At 38.7% G+C, this 14,638-nt stretch overlaps 1 protein-coding gene across 3 annotated transcripts in view; it reads left to right on the forward strand.

Annotated features, from left to right (window-relative positions):
- The first annotated feature begins 8,677 nt into the window (after positions 1–8,677).
- Positions 8,678–14,638, forward strand: part of arhgap27 (Rho GTPase activating protein 27) — a 104,979-nt gene continuing 99,018 nt past the window's right edge. For all 3 annotated transcript variants that reach the window (XM_060939527.1, XM_060939528.1, XM_060939529.1), the window contains exons 1-2: positions 8,678–8,865; positions 11,699–12,619. In XM_060939527.1, the coding sequence (XP_060795510.1) occupies positions 11,756–12,619 (864 nt within the window). In that variant the 5' untranslated portion in view covers positions 8,678–8,865; positions 11,699–11,755. The remainder of the gene's footprint in view (positions 8,866–11,698; positions 12,620–14,638) is intronic.

Consider the following 14,638-nt stretch of genomic DNA (forward strand, 5'->3'; position numbering starts at 1 on the left):
ATAATGGGTGCGATGTAGGTCTTAATTCTCATTTAAGTGGTCTTCAAAAGGTCTTAAAGTCTTAAATTTATGGTGGTCAAACCTGGGGAAACCCTGTCTTTACTTACGTGTTTCTGGGTTAATTATTTGTTGAAGTCAACATTCATAATAAGTGTCCTATTCCTTCGATTGCTTGCATTCTGATATTAGCAAGAGCGGGGGGATACATAAGTGAGCTCACAGTTGATCTTGTTTCTGTCTGGATTTGGTGTCCGTCTCAAATATTTCACATCTCCAAGGCCTGTAGCTCACGGAAGATCTGTTGAACACTTAATCACAAAATCCACAGCTGAGGCTATCTTTTATGAACATTCTCACAATGTGAATTTTTAGCTATCAAGAAATGCACCTGCTATTGGTATAATAATTATTATTCCATCCACATTCACTGGATATGAGCAGTCGCGCTCTCTGATTAGCTACTCTACTACTAGGATATCAGCTCATATACCGTGAGTAGAGAAAAACAAAATGGTGGCACACGTTGCTGAACCAACCATGGATGAAATAAAAACTCTGCTCGAAAACAAAACCCCAAAAAATACAAAAAAGCAACAAAATATAGAATGAAAGTACTTGATGGTAAGAACGTATCATTTAAAAATTTTTTCACGGTCCGGTTTCCATCAAATCCTGCACTCTGACTGGCTGGCAAGCAGGTCCGTATCCTACGGTACAGACCCCAGTTACGGACCCTGGTTACGGACCTCTCGCGACTCGCTCGTTCACAACAACAACAAACATAGTAGCAATTTTTTGTCAACATTTATTTTCGCATTTCTCAGGAGAATAGCATTAATTTTACATCATGGATAGCATTAATGACAGTGTCCACAGCAAAAGCGAGTTTTACTACCCTGAGGAAGAAGAAATAAAAGAAAACATTTCAGGAGAAACCTAAAAACCTGTAACTGTTGCTAACGCTGAGCAAAAACATGGCTGAATCCTGAATGACTCAATTTTGTATAAATAGGGGACTACATAGGCAGCAAAATGTAGTTTTTTTCCTGCCATGGAAGTGCACTTGTATACTGAGGAGGAAGCAATTTGCATTACAGCCGTGAATAAGGATTCAAAATGGCGGCTTGGCTTGGTTTTCCCTTTCGGGCGCTCTCGTTTTCTGTTAGAATTTGGTAAAGAAAAAAATATTATTGACCAGCTTAAGGTCGGTCCGTATGGTGAAATACCGTGACCTCGGCCTTGAATACTGACCTCGGCCCAGAGGGCCTCGCTCAGTACTTTCAAGACCTTGGTCACGGTATTTCACCATACGGACCTCCCAGCTGGTAATTGCCATATATTTATTTTTCAAAAATTATTATTATTCTAGGGGCGGCACGGTGGTGTAGTGGTTAGCGCTGTCGCCTCACAGCAAGAAAGTCCTGGGTTCGAGCCCTGGGGCCGGCAAGGGCCTTTCTGTGCGGAGTTTGCATGTTCTCCCCGTGTCCGCGTGGGTTTCCTCCGGGTGCTCCGGTTTCCCCCACAGTCCAAAGACATGCAGGTTAGGTTAACTGGTGACTCTAAATTGACCGTAGGTGTGAATGTGAGTGTGAATGGTTGTCTGTGTCTATGTGTCAGCCCTGTGATGACCTGGCGACTTGTCCAGGGTGTACCCCGCCTTTCGCCCGTAGTCAGCTGGGATAGGCTCCAGCTTGCCTGCGACCCTGTAGAAGGATAAAGCGGCTAGAGATAATGAGATGAGATTATTATTCTATCATTTTTCACAAATTGCTCCTGTTATTTCGCCGGTTTGTTTACGTTCTTCATCTTGAAGCATTAAAATTTGGTGATATTTTTTAGACTGGTTCAAAAGCTCAAAGAAGTGTGAAAATGACATAACTGAAATGTCCAAGGAAGAATTAAATAAATGTCTAAAGCTGTTCTATACCTCAGCACGACAGCAAGACGGCATTTTGCACAAAAACAACACACTAAAGTCAATTCATGCAGTCATGGATAGGTATTTAAGAAGTCCGCCGAAGTGGAAATGATTTTGTCGGACATTTTGTATAAAGCTTTTATTTATTGAATTTGCAAAAAAATAAAAATACTCTGTTTCTCAAAATCCAGTGAATGTGGATAGAATAAAACAGTTATTCCACTCAATCTCATCATACATGGCTTATAGACAACTTGGCACTATGTGCTTCATCGGCTATCAGCTCATCTACGACTTGATTTTGTGGAATAACTTAATTATTTGTGTGTGTAACCTAGTTAATTTCTCAGAATTATATGGAATCATTAGAATTTTCATTTTGAATTTCAGTCTTGACTAACTACCTAGCTATAGTACAGTCCATTTTAAACACACTCCTTCCTGACATAGACCTTTTACCTGTCTCATTTTTGTATAAACCCAACTACTGCAATGGCCTTTTCACAGGCCTGCCAAAAAAGACCATCAAACGACTTCAGCTGGTTCAAAATGCAGCAGCTAGGGTTCTCACACGAACAAAAAGAACAGAGCACATTACTCCAATTCTAAGGTCCCTTCACTGGCTTCCAGTAAGCTACAGAATTGACTTTAAAGCATTGCTGCTGGTGTACAAATCTCTAAATGGTACAGGGCCCAATTACCTCTCTGATGTGTTGCAGCGGCCTAACCCAATCAGATCTACCAGATCGAAGCAGCAACATTTACTGGTAAAACCTGTTGTTAAAACAAAGTGTGGTGAAGCAGCTTTTAGCTCCTATGCAGTACAGCTATGGAACCAACTCCCAGAGGACCAGGCTGTTCTCAGATGCTTTCTGCTAACTGATAAATATCATCATCTTTACATGTTTTAAACTTTACTTAACTTTTACAGTCTCTGCATGTTTTAAACTTTACTTAACTTTTATTCCATTTTATTTTGCTGTTTTTTACTGAACTTTTACTTTATTTTATTTCTACTATTGTTTAATTCTTTTTTTCTCTCTTCTTCCCCGTTTATTTTATGTAATTTTATTTTATATTGTTTACTGTTTTGCTTTTACCTCTGTAAAGCACATTGAACTGCCACTGTGTATGAAATGCGCGATATAAATAAACTTGCCTTGCCTTGCCTAAAGCGAGTTATTCGTTCCAATGCTATTTCTGTCGTGTCTATTTCCAAACTACTCACTACTTCTTGTTCGTAGTAAAAGAAATGATAGTATTTTGTACATTTGTAAATAATACATTTGAATCGACTGTATTTCGTGAATATGTACAGTACAGTAAGTAGTGTGTAGTGATGATCAAAGATTTCTGTTCTTCTATTTACATGTCCTGGGAAACTTCTTCATGTAACATGTTTTGATTATTCGGCTATGATGTCATTTAGCGACGTCTAGGGCGTTTTTGAGCATGCTTTAGATATTTTCCTCGAAGAGAGCAGGTCATACTGGTTTGGAGGCGCAAATTTGCTTAACCAATTCGATTACATTTAGAAAATATTCAGCTTTAAAAAAACACAAGTTCTTGAAGCACAGTTTTGATATAAAAGTTTGTGAACTAAATGTTTATAGAGCAGCAGCTACAATTATCAACAGTCTATAATTATCGAAACCTTTTCAGATTTACCAATAAAAAAAAAAAATCTTACAAAGGTGAGTTTCAGTTACAACAGTTATTATTGGTTAATTAATCAACCGGAAGACCCGCCTCACCCTTTGATCTTGTCATCTGAGATGGAATTTTTTTTTCGCACAATCAGCAATTTGATGAAAACCCGGAGGTTATCATCGCAGGTAAGCCTGGTGGAAAGATCATGGACATGTTTTTACTGATCAAATTCACCGATATTTCATGATCTCCTTGTCGAAACCTACTTTGTGTCTGACTCTTTCATTTGACAGCCGCCATTTTGTATCTAAGCGCACGTTTGAGAAGTCACGTGAGGTGTCGATAATAGTGATCACTTTCACCGGTGTCCACCATTATCGACACCCTGTGGGATTAAGTGACATTTACAACGGCTATGGATCGATCTTTGTGTAACATTGAAGTAGATGAACTACTTTAAAAAAATAAAAGTGCTGTGATTTATAATCATTTTTTCTGATTCATAACAGAATGGAATGTTCATAGAGTATTTGGAATCCGATTGCAATAAATAGAATTAGAACAGAATTAAATTCCTAGCATATTAAAAAAAAACATGCTTGAAATATTCAGATTTTCCTATTCCATTCAGAATGTTTTACCTATTTATTTATGTATTTATTTTTGCAGTTTGTTATAAATATCTACCACATATTGCAATATCAGTAGAGATTTTATATTTGTAGATGTAAAAATATAAAGTTTTGGTTCAAGGAATGATACATGAGCTTTGATCTGGATTTCCATGTGGCTACAATGTCAATTGCCTGTTGATATTTATCCTTGACTTGCAAGTGACGTCAAAGTAAAATAGAAACCCGGATGTCGGCCATGTTGGTGGAGATACAAATGTGGGGTCAAGCGACATTCCATACAAAACATAGTTACGCGTGCGCAACTCTCTTTGTTTTTCCACTGCTTTAAGCGTTCTTTTAGCTATGCCATACCTTTGTGCTGTATATGGTTGTGGTCACAACAGTACTCGTGACCTTGGCACGTTCCGATTTTTTAGAATTCCGTCCGTGATTTGGAAAGAGGGTGAGGAATCTCTGAGGCTTAGTACGGAGAGGAGACGAGGGGATCAGGACACTTTGTCCAATGACCATTTTGTCCAATAGTTAAGACATTTTGTCCAAAGCCTTTGTCATATGCACTATCAATTATTTTATATTTCAGGTATTCTGATGTTCGCGAACGAAAGCCCTGCAAGAGCGCTGCTCCATGCCTAAAGATTTACGTAACATGATCCAGCCAGCTTTAAAAATTAATAACTCGGCCATGGGAGCCCGCAGTGAAGCCAAATTTTACAGGCACCTCCCTCTAAGCCTCCCCCTTCGAAAGAGCACGGTCTCGGGTTGGTAGGACCACGCCTCAGCCCGGGATTCGCTAACGAAGCCCCTGCGAGAGCATTTCTCCACGCCTGAAGATTTAATATGAACCAGCCAGAAAAATAGACATGCAAGCGAGCAGCCTGCAATGACAAGGGAGTGAACTCATCCCAGGGTCAGCAAGTGGCACGGGCCGACGTGTTTATCCCCCTTAGTACGCTCTTTAGCATTGAAGTGCACGTACTATGGCACTCATTTGCTTTGCAGAAATGTATTTTGCTCTAGTCAAATTCCATTAAGAATTCCTCCTTTTTTCGAACAAACAAATACCGGAAATATAAAATAATTGATAGTGCGTATGAAAAAGGCTTTGGATGAAATGACCTGTATTCATACTCAATGGTCGGTTGACGCATTTTATCTTCAGAAAAGTCTGACTTTTTTAAATAATACAGGTCAAACGCACACATATCTATCTTCTCTTTGTATTGAATCTTCGCTCGATCGTTCAAATCGTGGTAATACTGAGAAAATTCAGCATTGTTTACAGACACGCTTTCAGCGCCTGCCATCCTAGTTGCTTTGTAGCTCCACCATCATGGCGGACGCTCGTGACGTCGCACATTTTGATCACATGGTTGCAAGTCATCTATGAAACTAGAAATTAATACAAGCACCAACGAATGATTAGCAGCAAAATGTGATCTATGAAAATACTTAGAAAGTGGGTAGAAAGTGGAACAGAAAGATTTTCTGATGCAGGTTAAACATTATCAGTTGATTTGTTTACAAACATTAGAATTACTTCCTCATTTACGTAAGCACCGACATCCATATATTTATATAAAAGATATTTTGTACTAAATACAGGGTTAGTCAAAATTATGTTAACACTAATAGATTATTTTTCTCCTTCAGATAGACGTACACCATGGGTGACAGATTAAATGGTACTCTTGCTCGCTGTTTTTTGTGTGGCGAACAGGTTGAGACTGTCCTGTAAATGAATTTTTTGAATTTTGAATTTATTTTTATTTCGAACATGTATAAAAAAATGTATGTAACTATTTGTACATACAAAAGAAAGAAAACAAGAAAGTGACAAAAAAATTAATAAATAAAATACATAAAGAGCTAAGACATTACAATACACCGCACATTGTTCGAAAAAGGAGTGGGAAGAAGTACAATACTTTTTTAATTTCCCACCCCTTTTTAACTACCCCGAAATCCAAACTTCATTAATACACCTATAAAAATATATACCATATATACACTTCATGAATATCTATATAAATATATAATTACAAAAATAAATATATACTACATACCATATATATACACACTTCATAAATATCTATATAAATATTTAATTACAAAAATAAATATATACTACATTCCATACACTTCACAAATATCTATATAAATATATAATTACAAAAAATATATATACTATATACCATATATACACTTCATAAATATCTATATAAATATATAATTACAAAAATAAATATCTACTACATACCTATCCCTGTAAATATGAATATATAAACTATCCCCATAAATAAATATATACCATATACCATATACTAAGTTAGTTCTAATATAACAATCAACCCTATTCTATTTATCCCTCATCATCCTCCGTTGACATACTTCCTCTTCTATATACTTGTTTAAAAAATATTTTTTGTACCTTTTTTAAAACAGATTTATATTTGCACTTTGTTTTATTTCTGTCTCCAGTCTGTTCCATAAAGTCACCCCACAGCTCAATACGCACATGTTTTTCATATTTGTTCGAACCTTTGTTTTTTTAAAATTTAGGTCTCCCCTTAGATTATATCCCCCCTCTCTCTCACTAAACATTCCTTGTATATTTTTTGGCAATAGATTATTTCTTGCTTTATACATTAATGAACCCTTTATTATCACTGTACCAGTGAAATTGACCATCAACCTGTCCTTACTTAGGGGGAGTAGACAGGACAGGAAGACAGGGAAAAAAAGACATTACAGAGAACATGAGGAAAGGAGAGGAGAAAAAAACACCCCCACTCTATGCTCCTGCGAGAGTAGTGTGGGAACATTAAAAAACCTCAGCACATAAGCACAAAAAAAAAACACAAGTACACTTTACAACATGACACGGGACTTGGGGGGGAAGGGGGGAAAGGGGGGGATCAGGGTGGTAAGGGGGGTGGGGGGGAGGGGAGGAGGTAGAGGTAACCCAGCGCAAGCAAGCAGCCGTCCGCTCCTGCAGCCATGAGGGCGCTGGTCACATACCCGCTTGTCACACTGGGGGTGAAAGCGGCGACCGCGGGAAGTGGGGGAAGGAATTACGAGAGAGAGTCTAACAGCAGTGTTCTCCAGGGGAATTGTTGCCCCAGTAATGACCTTGGCCAAGGCCAGTGCTGGCTAGGGAGCCGAAATAGATAAGATTGGAATTTGTTTGGTCTTAGCGAGCAGACGCATTCTTTTGCACACCTACACCGCATGTCCATGTCCATCTTGGTCTCCAGAACGATCTAATTTCCATTGCAAAGCCGAAAGCTTCTCCAAGATATTATCCACGGTGCGGTTCAAGTTCTGAATAGCCACAGTCTGAGTGCCGACAGCTCTGCCCACTGCTTCAATCATGTCAGGCAGCTTTATGGGGCTTTGAACAGCTGTAACCGTTTTCTGATTTCCTTGATAAACCAGGGCAATGCCTAATCCAATCAGCAAAAGTCCTGTAATCATGGTTCCGAATAGGTAGATGTCTTCAATGTCCTCCACAGAAAGAACTGCCAGGCACACGACCCACTTCTCCCATGCGTCCATCGTATAGCCAGCTGCGAACGTTTTGGCAGGACAGGCTGGTTCCCCCAAACCCAAGCTTCTCGTCGAGAAGATTGTGTCAATTGCGTGAAGGGACCAGTTTATCAATTCCATGGTTTTAGTTCAGTCATCTTGCACATATGATGTATGTTTTGGGTTTAAGTGTTAACATAATTTTGACTAACTGTATAAGTCTAGGTAAAACAAATTTAAAATAAAATCTATGTTTTGTTAACTTAATACCACACACCGATTATTTTTTTAAATGAATAATCATCTGGATGTCGATAACTGTGGACAAAGGTGTCGATAATTGTGGAACGGTGTCGATAACTGTAGACAAAGGTGTCGATAATTGTGGAACGGTGTCGATAACTGTGGACAAAGGTGTCGATAATTGTGGAACGGTGTCGATAACTGTAGACAAAGGTGTCGATAATTGTGGAACGGTGTCGATAACTGTGGACAAAGGTGTCGATAATTGTGGAACGGTGTCCCATGATATGATTCGCTAAGTAATCGGGAATCAACTCTTTTTTGTTTTTCAGTGGAAGTTTGAGTAATTATTCATGCACAATTTACGTATTGAAAGTCTTTTCTACTTTTGCAACGGCCAAAAGATCGTTAAGGTGTCGATAATTGTAGCCGCTGCTCTAGTGTGTTACAGTGAACCTGTACGAGTCTGTTTTTACACTGTCAGTGTTGCCTGGTGGTAGTTTTTTTAAGGAACAAGTCACACTGCTCATTCTTCTCGACTAATCTGATCATTTTTTCTTCTTCACAATGTTCATGTTCACTCTTTCTCTCTGATAAATAATTTCTGGTTTCATGGATGTAGTGTTCACTAGTGCATGTAATGTGTGTGCATGAGGCGCCTTGCACTTACACTCAACACGCCCCTAGACACACATGTACACACACGCACGTACACACACACACACACACACGCGCACACACACACACGTTTCGCTACAGCAGACTTTGTGCACTCACTTTAACTCAGCTGTATTTTATTCTGCCGATGACATTCAAGCTTTGCCAGAAGTGAAGACATGCCACCTGTCACTGTGTCCTGTTTGTGTAAAGAAGCTTGCTGTCTGCTCATTATGGGTAAGCCTTTACTATCTCCCGTTTAATTTACACACTCTTACCCCAATCCCTGTTCTCTCTCTCTCTCTCTCTCTCTCTCTCTATCCATTCTTGTTATCTTCCTGTAATGAATAAACATATCGCCTAGAGTTTGGCTGTTTGAAGACCTGTTAATATTAACCTTAATATAAAACCATAACACTCTTGTAGTTGTAAATAAGCTCGTCTTATCAGATAATAATGCAGGAATCACAGATGTTGGAATTAAACCACAAGATATTTTTAAAAATGCAAATGGATTTATGAAATGAACTGGAATTATAAATGATAGCAAAATTATTAGACTTTTACCTCTTTTTGTTTACCCTGTTTTCATATGTTTGACTTACGTGACATGTCACACCTGGAAACACCTTCTTGTGACATCATCATCTAGACAGACACTGTTGGGTAAATTACTGAAGATGTATAAGCCAGAACTGATTTCATGTTCACTGACAAAATGACAAATTACCCAACTGTACTTAACTGGGTCTAACTCCTTGATTTGGTTTCTTCCCAGCTATTTCTGTGCATCATAATTATTTTACTGGCTTATTAATCTTAGAGTCAAAGTACAAAAAGATAACATACGTTAGTGACTACTTATTTTATTTTTTTTAAATATATTTCGCAGTCATTTCACATTTCCTAATAACCATTTTTAAGATTCATAACACACCTATGTTACCATGCTTAGACACTATGTATTGTCATGGAAATAAATTCACTTTGCAGGCATTTTTGTTTTTGCTGGTACAATAAATGGTACTGGAGCAATAATACATACACACACACGTATAGTTTTGTGAGAACGGACCTTTTATGGGAACCTGAGGTTGCTATACATTTTGCAGACATGCAGACAGCTGAATGCTTTCCTGTTTTGTGGGTCGTGAGTTCATTTCCCCTCTTTCAAACGTCTCTGCTTGCTTCCTGCAGCTGATAGTGTGTCACAGAACTGAATATAGAATATTTCACTTCGTATTTTGCACTAATATGTAAAGTGTAAGTCCCAAGGCATCTCAGTCAACCAATTATAAAAGGGAATAGTATTAGGAATAGAATTAGGAATACTAATGCATCTAATATGAACTAATATGCATATATATATGGAGGTTAGTTAGTTAGTTAGTTAGTTAGTTAGTTAGTTAGTTAGTTAGTTAGTTAGTTAGTTAGTTGGTTGGTTGGTTGGTTGGTTGGTTGGTTGGTTGGTTGGTTGGTTGGTTGGTTGGTTGGTTGGTTATTTCTGCCAGTGCCCTATGACACCTGTGTATAGTACATGCATGATGCATTTGGTAGACGCAGTTCCTCAATTTTGAAATGAAAATGTGTATCATGTTACTAAAACACGATGAGCTGTTTGTTCCCAGAAATAAATTAAGTTTTAAATCAAATCCAAGGGCTCTGAAGGATTGTATAATGAAAATGTATATTTCCTGACTAGACAGTTTGTGTTAGGAAAACCAGCTCTTCGTGTTTGCAGGTGATTAAGTTCCATTGTTAAGCCTTTGTGCATCACATAGCTGGCCTCGCCCTTTGCTCACTGCACTTGAAATAGAACCAGCATAAGTAAAGTTTTTGTTCCTCTTGTCTGTCCACATTCCTCTTTTCTGAAAGGACGTACAGTAGGGTTCTGGAAAGGCTGATAAATCTGGTCAAGATCAAGAATTTTTGAGGACCAAAACATTTGTTAAATAAGGTGTTCTCGAAGCTGTTTGATTTGACACATGATGCTTAAAAAGGCAAACAAAGTCAGATGATGTAACTACAACCCTAATTCCAAAAAAGATGGGAGACACTGTGTAAACTGTAAATAAAAACAGAATGTGATGATTTGCACATCTTGGAAACCCTATATTCCATTATAAACAGTACAAAGACAACATATCAAATGTTGAAACTGCAAAATTTTATTATTTTTTTTTTAATATATGCTCATTTTGAATTTTAGGTCAGCAACATGTTTCAAAATAAGTTGGGACGGGGCATATTTACCACTGTGTTGCATCACTTCTACTTTTAACAGCACTCTATCAACATTTAGGAACTGAGGAGACCAATTGCTGTAGTTTTGAAAGAGAAATGTTGTCCCATTCTTGCCTAATATATAATTTCAGCTTCTCAACAGTTCGGGATCTCCTTTCTCGTATTTTGCACTTCATAATGCGTTAAATGTTTCAAATGGGAGACAGGTCTGGACTGCAGGCAGGCCAGTTTAGCGCCTGGACTCTTCTACTATGGAGCCATGCGCTGTATATATCATTTAGCATTAATGATGCCTTCCCAGATGTACAAGCTACCCATGTCATGTGCACTAATGCACCCTGATGCCATCACAAATGCTGGATTTTGAACCGTGCGCTGATAACAAGACGGATGGTCCCTCTCCTCTTTAGCCTGGAGGATGTAGTGTCCATGATTTCTAAAAAGAATTTCTACTTTTGATTAGTCAGACCTCGGGATGATTTTCCATGTCACTTCAGTCCAAAATTTCTCAGTTTCAACAATGTACTATTTTCAATGAAATATGGGGTTTCCATGCTTTGCAAATCTTCACATTCTGTTTTTATTTATATTTCACACACTGTCCCAACTTTTTTGGAATTGGGGTTGTATATGTCTGTCTTTCAATCCACAGTATACTCAGCCAAGTTTCAGTCAAAAAGAAAACATACACATAGTGGATTTAGCTAAAGTTTGATTTGATTTGGAATAATTAATGTCAATCATCAGAGTGTGCAATGATGAAATAATAAAATACTGTACCTTTTTGTCTCCCATGTACATCACCATTTGTGTTCTTGACTTCCAGCTCCAATGATTATCCACTGTGAACCCTGACCCTGTGAGCACTGAGAGCTGGGAAACGATGTCACTGCCGCAGGTGGTGCTGGTGAACTTTCAATATGAATACACAACACGTGACGGCAGGCATGTGTCCATCAAGCCCAACGAACGCTATGTACTGGTGGCCAAGACCAATGACCACTGGTGGCACGTACGCAAAGACGAGGCAACAAAGCCTTTCTTTATCCCAGCCCAATATGTCACAGTGTTGCCCTCTGAAAATGAGACGACTCAACTTTCAAGTGAGCAGGACAGGCAGGATACACCAAACCCATATTCTGACACAGTGCCCCCTGTGTCTTTGGAGCCGACCATCAAAGATGAAAAATCCATCGAGGTAGCTAATAAAAAGTGCGAACACGGCACCTCCAAGATTGTCATTCCAAGTGATCAGTACCAGAACAAACCCATTGAGAATGAGCCATTGGAGCCTAAAGCTGAGCCATGGCCCGATCCTTGCAACTTGTATAAGGATGCAGTCCAGATGGATATTAGCCCAGATGCTTTAACAAATTCTTTTAAAAGGGAAAGTGTATATCCTGTCTCCCAACCACATATCCCTACTACTAACTCGCAAAGAACATTAACAGAGCCCAGTGAGGTTCAATCAAATATAAATCCTCAAAATGACCTCAAGGATGATATTCAAATGCTCATACGGGCTGGCTGGGACCCAAAAATATGGGACCTCAAAGCAGAAAATATATACGAGTCTGTAGATTTAGTAAAGGATTCAGTGATTCAGGACACTAGAGACAATCAGAGGAAAGAGGAGGCAGAATTGGCACTGATCACTCCAGTTTCTCCTTCATCTACATCTCCTCCATTTTCTCCACAGCAGAGTCCTGGTTCTCCCATTGATATACCACATGCATTCGCTGACAAGGTATGGTCCATTTTTATTTATTCATCCCGATGAGGATTACACTTAAATGAAAGGAAAACACTCTATCCATTATGTTCTGTTCAGGTCAGAGTGATCCGTTTCAAGATTTAACTGCAACAATACTAACAATTACTTTTCCAGTTGTTTGACTCATGAATGTTTTCTAACCATTACAACATTTTTATGCATTAGATCTAATTGGCATATAATGTTAAAGTAATTTGACCTGAGTTACATAGCTTGTATTGGAGATCATTTTGATGAAGAGAAGGTAGATATGCCACTATTTTGCCACAAATTTATACACAATCACATTCACTGATGAGTAATGAACAGAAGCTGAGTATTAATCATAAACATGGCCACTGTGAGGTGCTGTATGGAACAAAATGTAGAGTGCAGTGATGTGGCATCAGAAAACAACACGTAATTTCATATTCATGTCATCTCATCTCATTATCTCTAGCTGCTTTATCCTGTTCTACAGGGTCGCAGGCAAGCTGGAGCCTATCCCAGCTGACTACGGGCGAAAGGCGGGGTACACCCTGGACAAGTCGCCAGGTCATCACAGGGCTGACACATAGACACAGACAACCATTCACACTCACATTCACACCTACGGTCAATTTAGAGTCACCAGTTAACCTAACCTGCATGTCTTTGGACTGTGGGGGAAACCAGAGCACCCGGAGGAAACCCACGCGGACACGGGGAGAACATGCAAACTCCGCACAGAAAGGCCCTCGCCACCCACAGGGCTCGAACCCGTACCTTCTTGCTGTGAGGCGACAGCACTAACCACTACACCACCATGCCGCCACTAATTTCATATTTATTCATATAATTTCACACTGGACATATTTATGTATATGCAATTGTGATTTTTAAAAAATCTGTTGAGCAATTTCTAAAGTGGCCTGCAGCTGTATTATCAAAAGACAATGATAATGTGATATATTACGTAGACACGAGTGTTTTACTGGGAAACTCATATTTTTCATACAAGCTCCATCCGGGACACAGAGAACCAAAAACATGACATAAATCTTTATATGTCATTCGTAAGGAAATCGATGAATTGTTTTGATAAATGTGGGTATTTTTTGTTTGTGAATGTGTCTGTATAATAAAAAGAAAATCACACGTTGGCTTGAAGATATGAAGTTTATCTTCTCGTGTTTAAAAACTTGCATTTTTCATACAAAATACATCATGGATCTGAGTGACGTATTTAACAGTTATTCCACAAAATCGAGTCGTGCATGAGCTGATCGCCAATGAGGCGCAGAGCACCGAGTTGGCTATAAGCTATGTACGACGAGATTGAGTGGAATAACTGTTTTGTATTTTATCCACATTCACTGGATTTTGAGAAACAGAGCATTTTTATTTTTGACTTTTTGCAAATTCGATAAATAAAAACTTTACACAAAACGTCCAACAAAATCATTTCTGCTTAGAATGTAAACAAACCAGCAAAATGACAGTAGCAATTTGTGAAAAATGCTATAATAATAATTATTGAAAAATTAAAAAGATGCATTCTTACCATCAAATACTTCCATCCATCCATTATCTGTAGCTGCTTATCCTGTACAGGGTCGCAGGCACACTGGAGCTTATCCCAGCTGACGATGGGTGAGAGGCGGGGTACACCCTGGACAAGTCACCAGGTCATTGCAGGGCTCCATCAAATACTTTTATGGCATATTTTGTTGCTTTTTTGTTTGTTTGTTTTGTATTTTTTGGGGTTCTGTTTTCAAGTAGAGTTTGTATTTCGTCCTCAGTTGGTTCAGCAACACGCTCCGCCATTTTGTATGAGCTGATATCCTAGTAGTAGAGTAGCCAATCAGAGCATGCGATTGTTCATATCCAGTGAATGTGGATAGAATATTTAAATAATATTGGCTGGCATTGAGTGGTCTATCAGATATATTCCATTCAGCCAGCATGATGTTGAATGAGTCAAAGACGAGTAGCTGAATGGAATATATCTGATAGACCATGAAAAAAAGCCAG

This window comes from Neoarius graeffei, chromosome 14 (genome assembly GCF_027579695.1).
Source record: "Neoarius graeffei isolate fNeoGra1 chromosome 14, fNeoGra1.pri, whole genome shotgun sequence".
NCBI classification, from domain to species: Eukaryota; Metazoa; Chordata; class Actinopteri; order Siluriformes; family Ariidae; genus Neoarius; species Neoarius graeffei.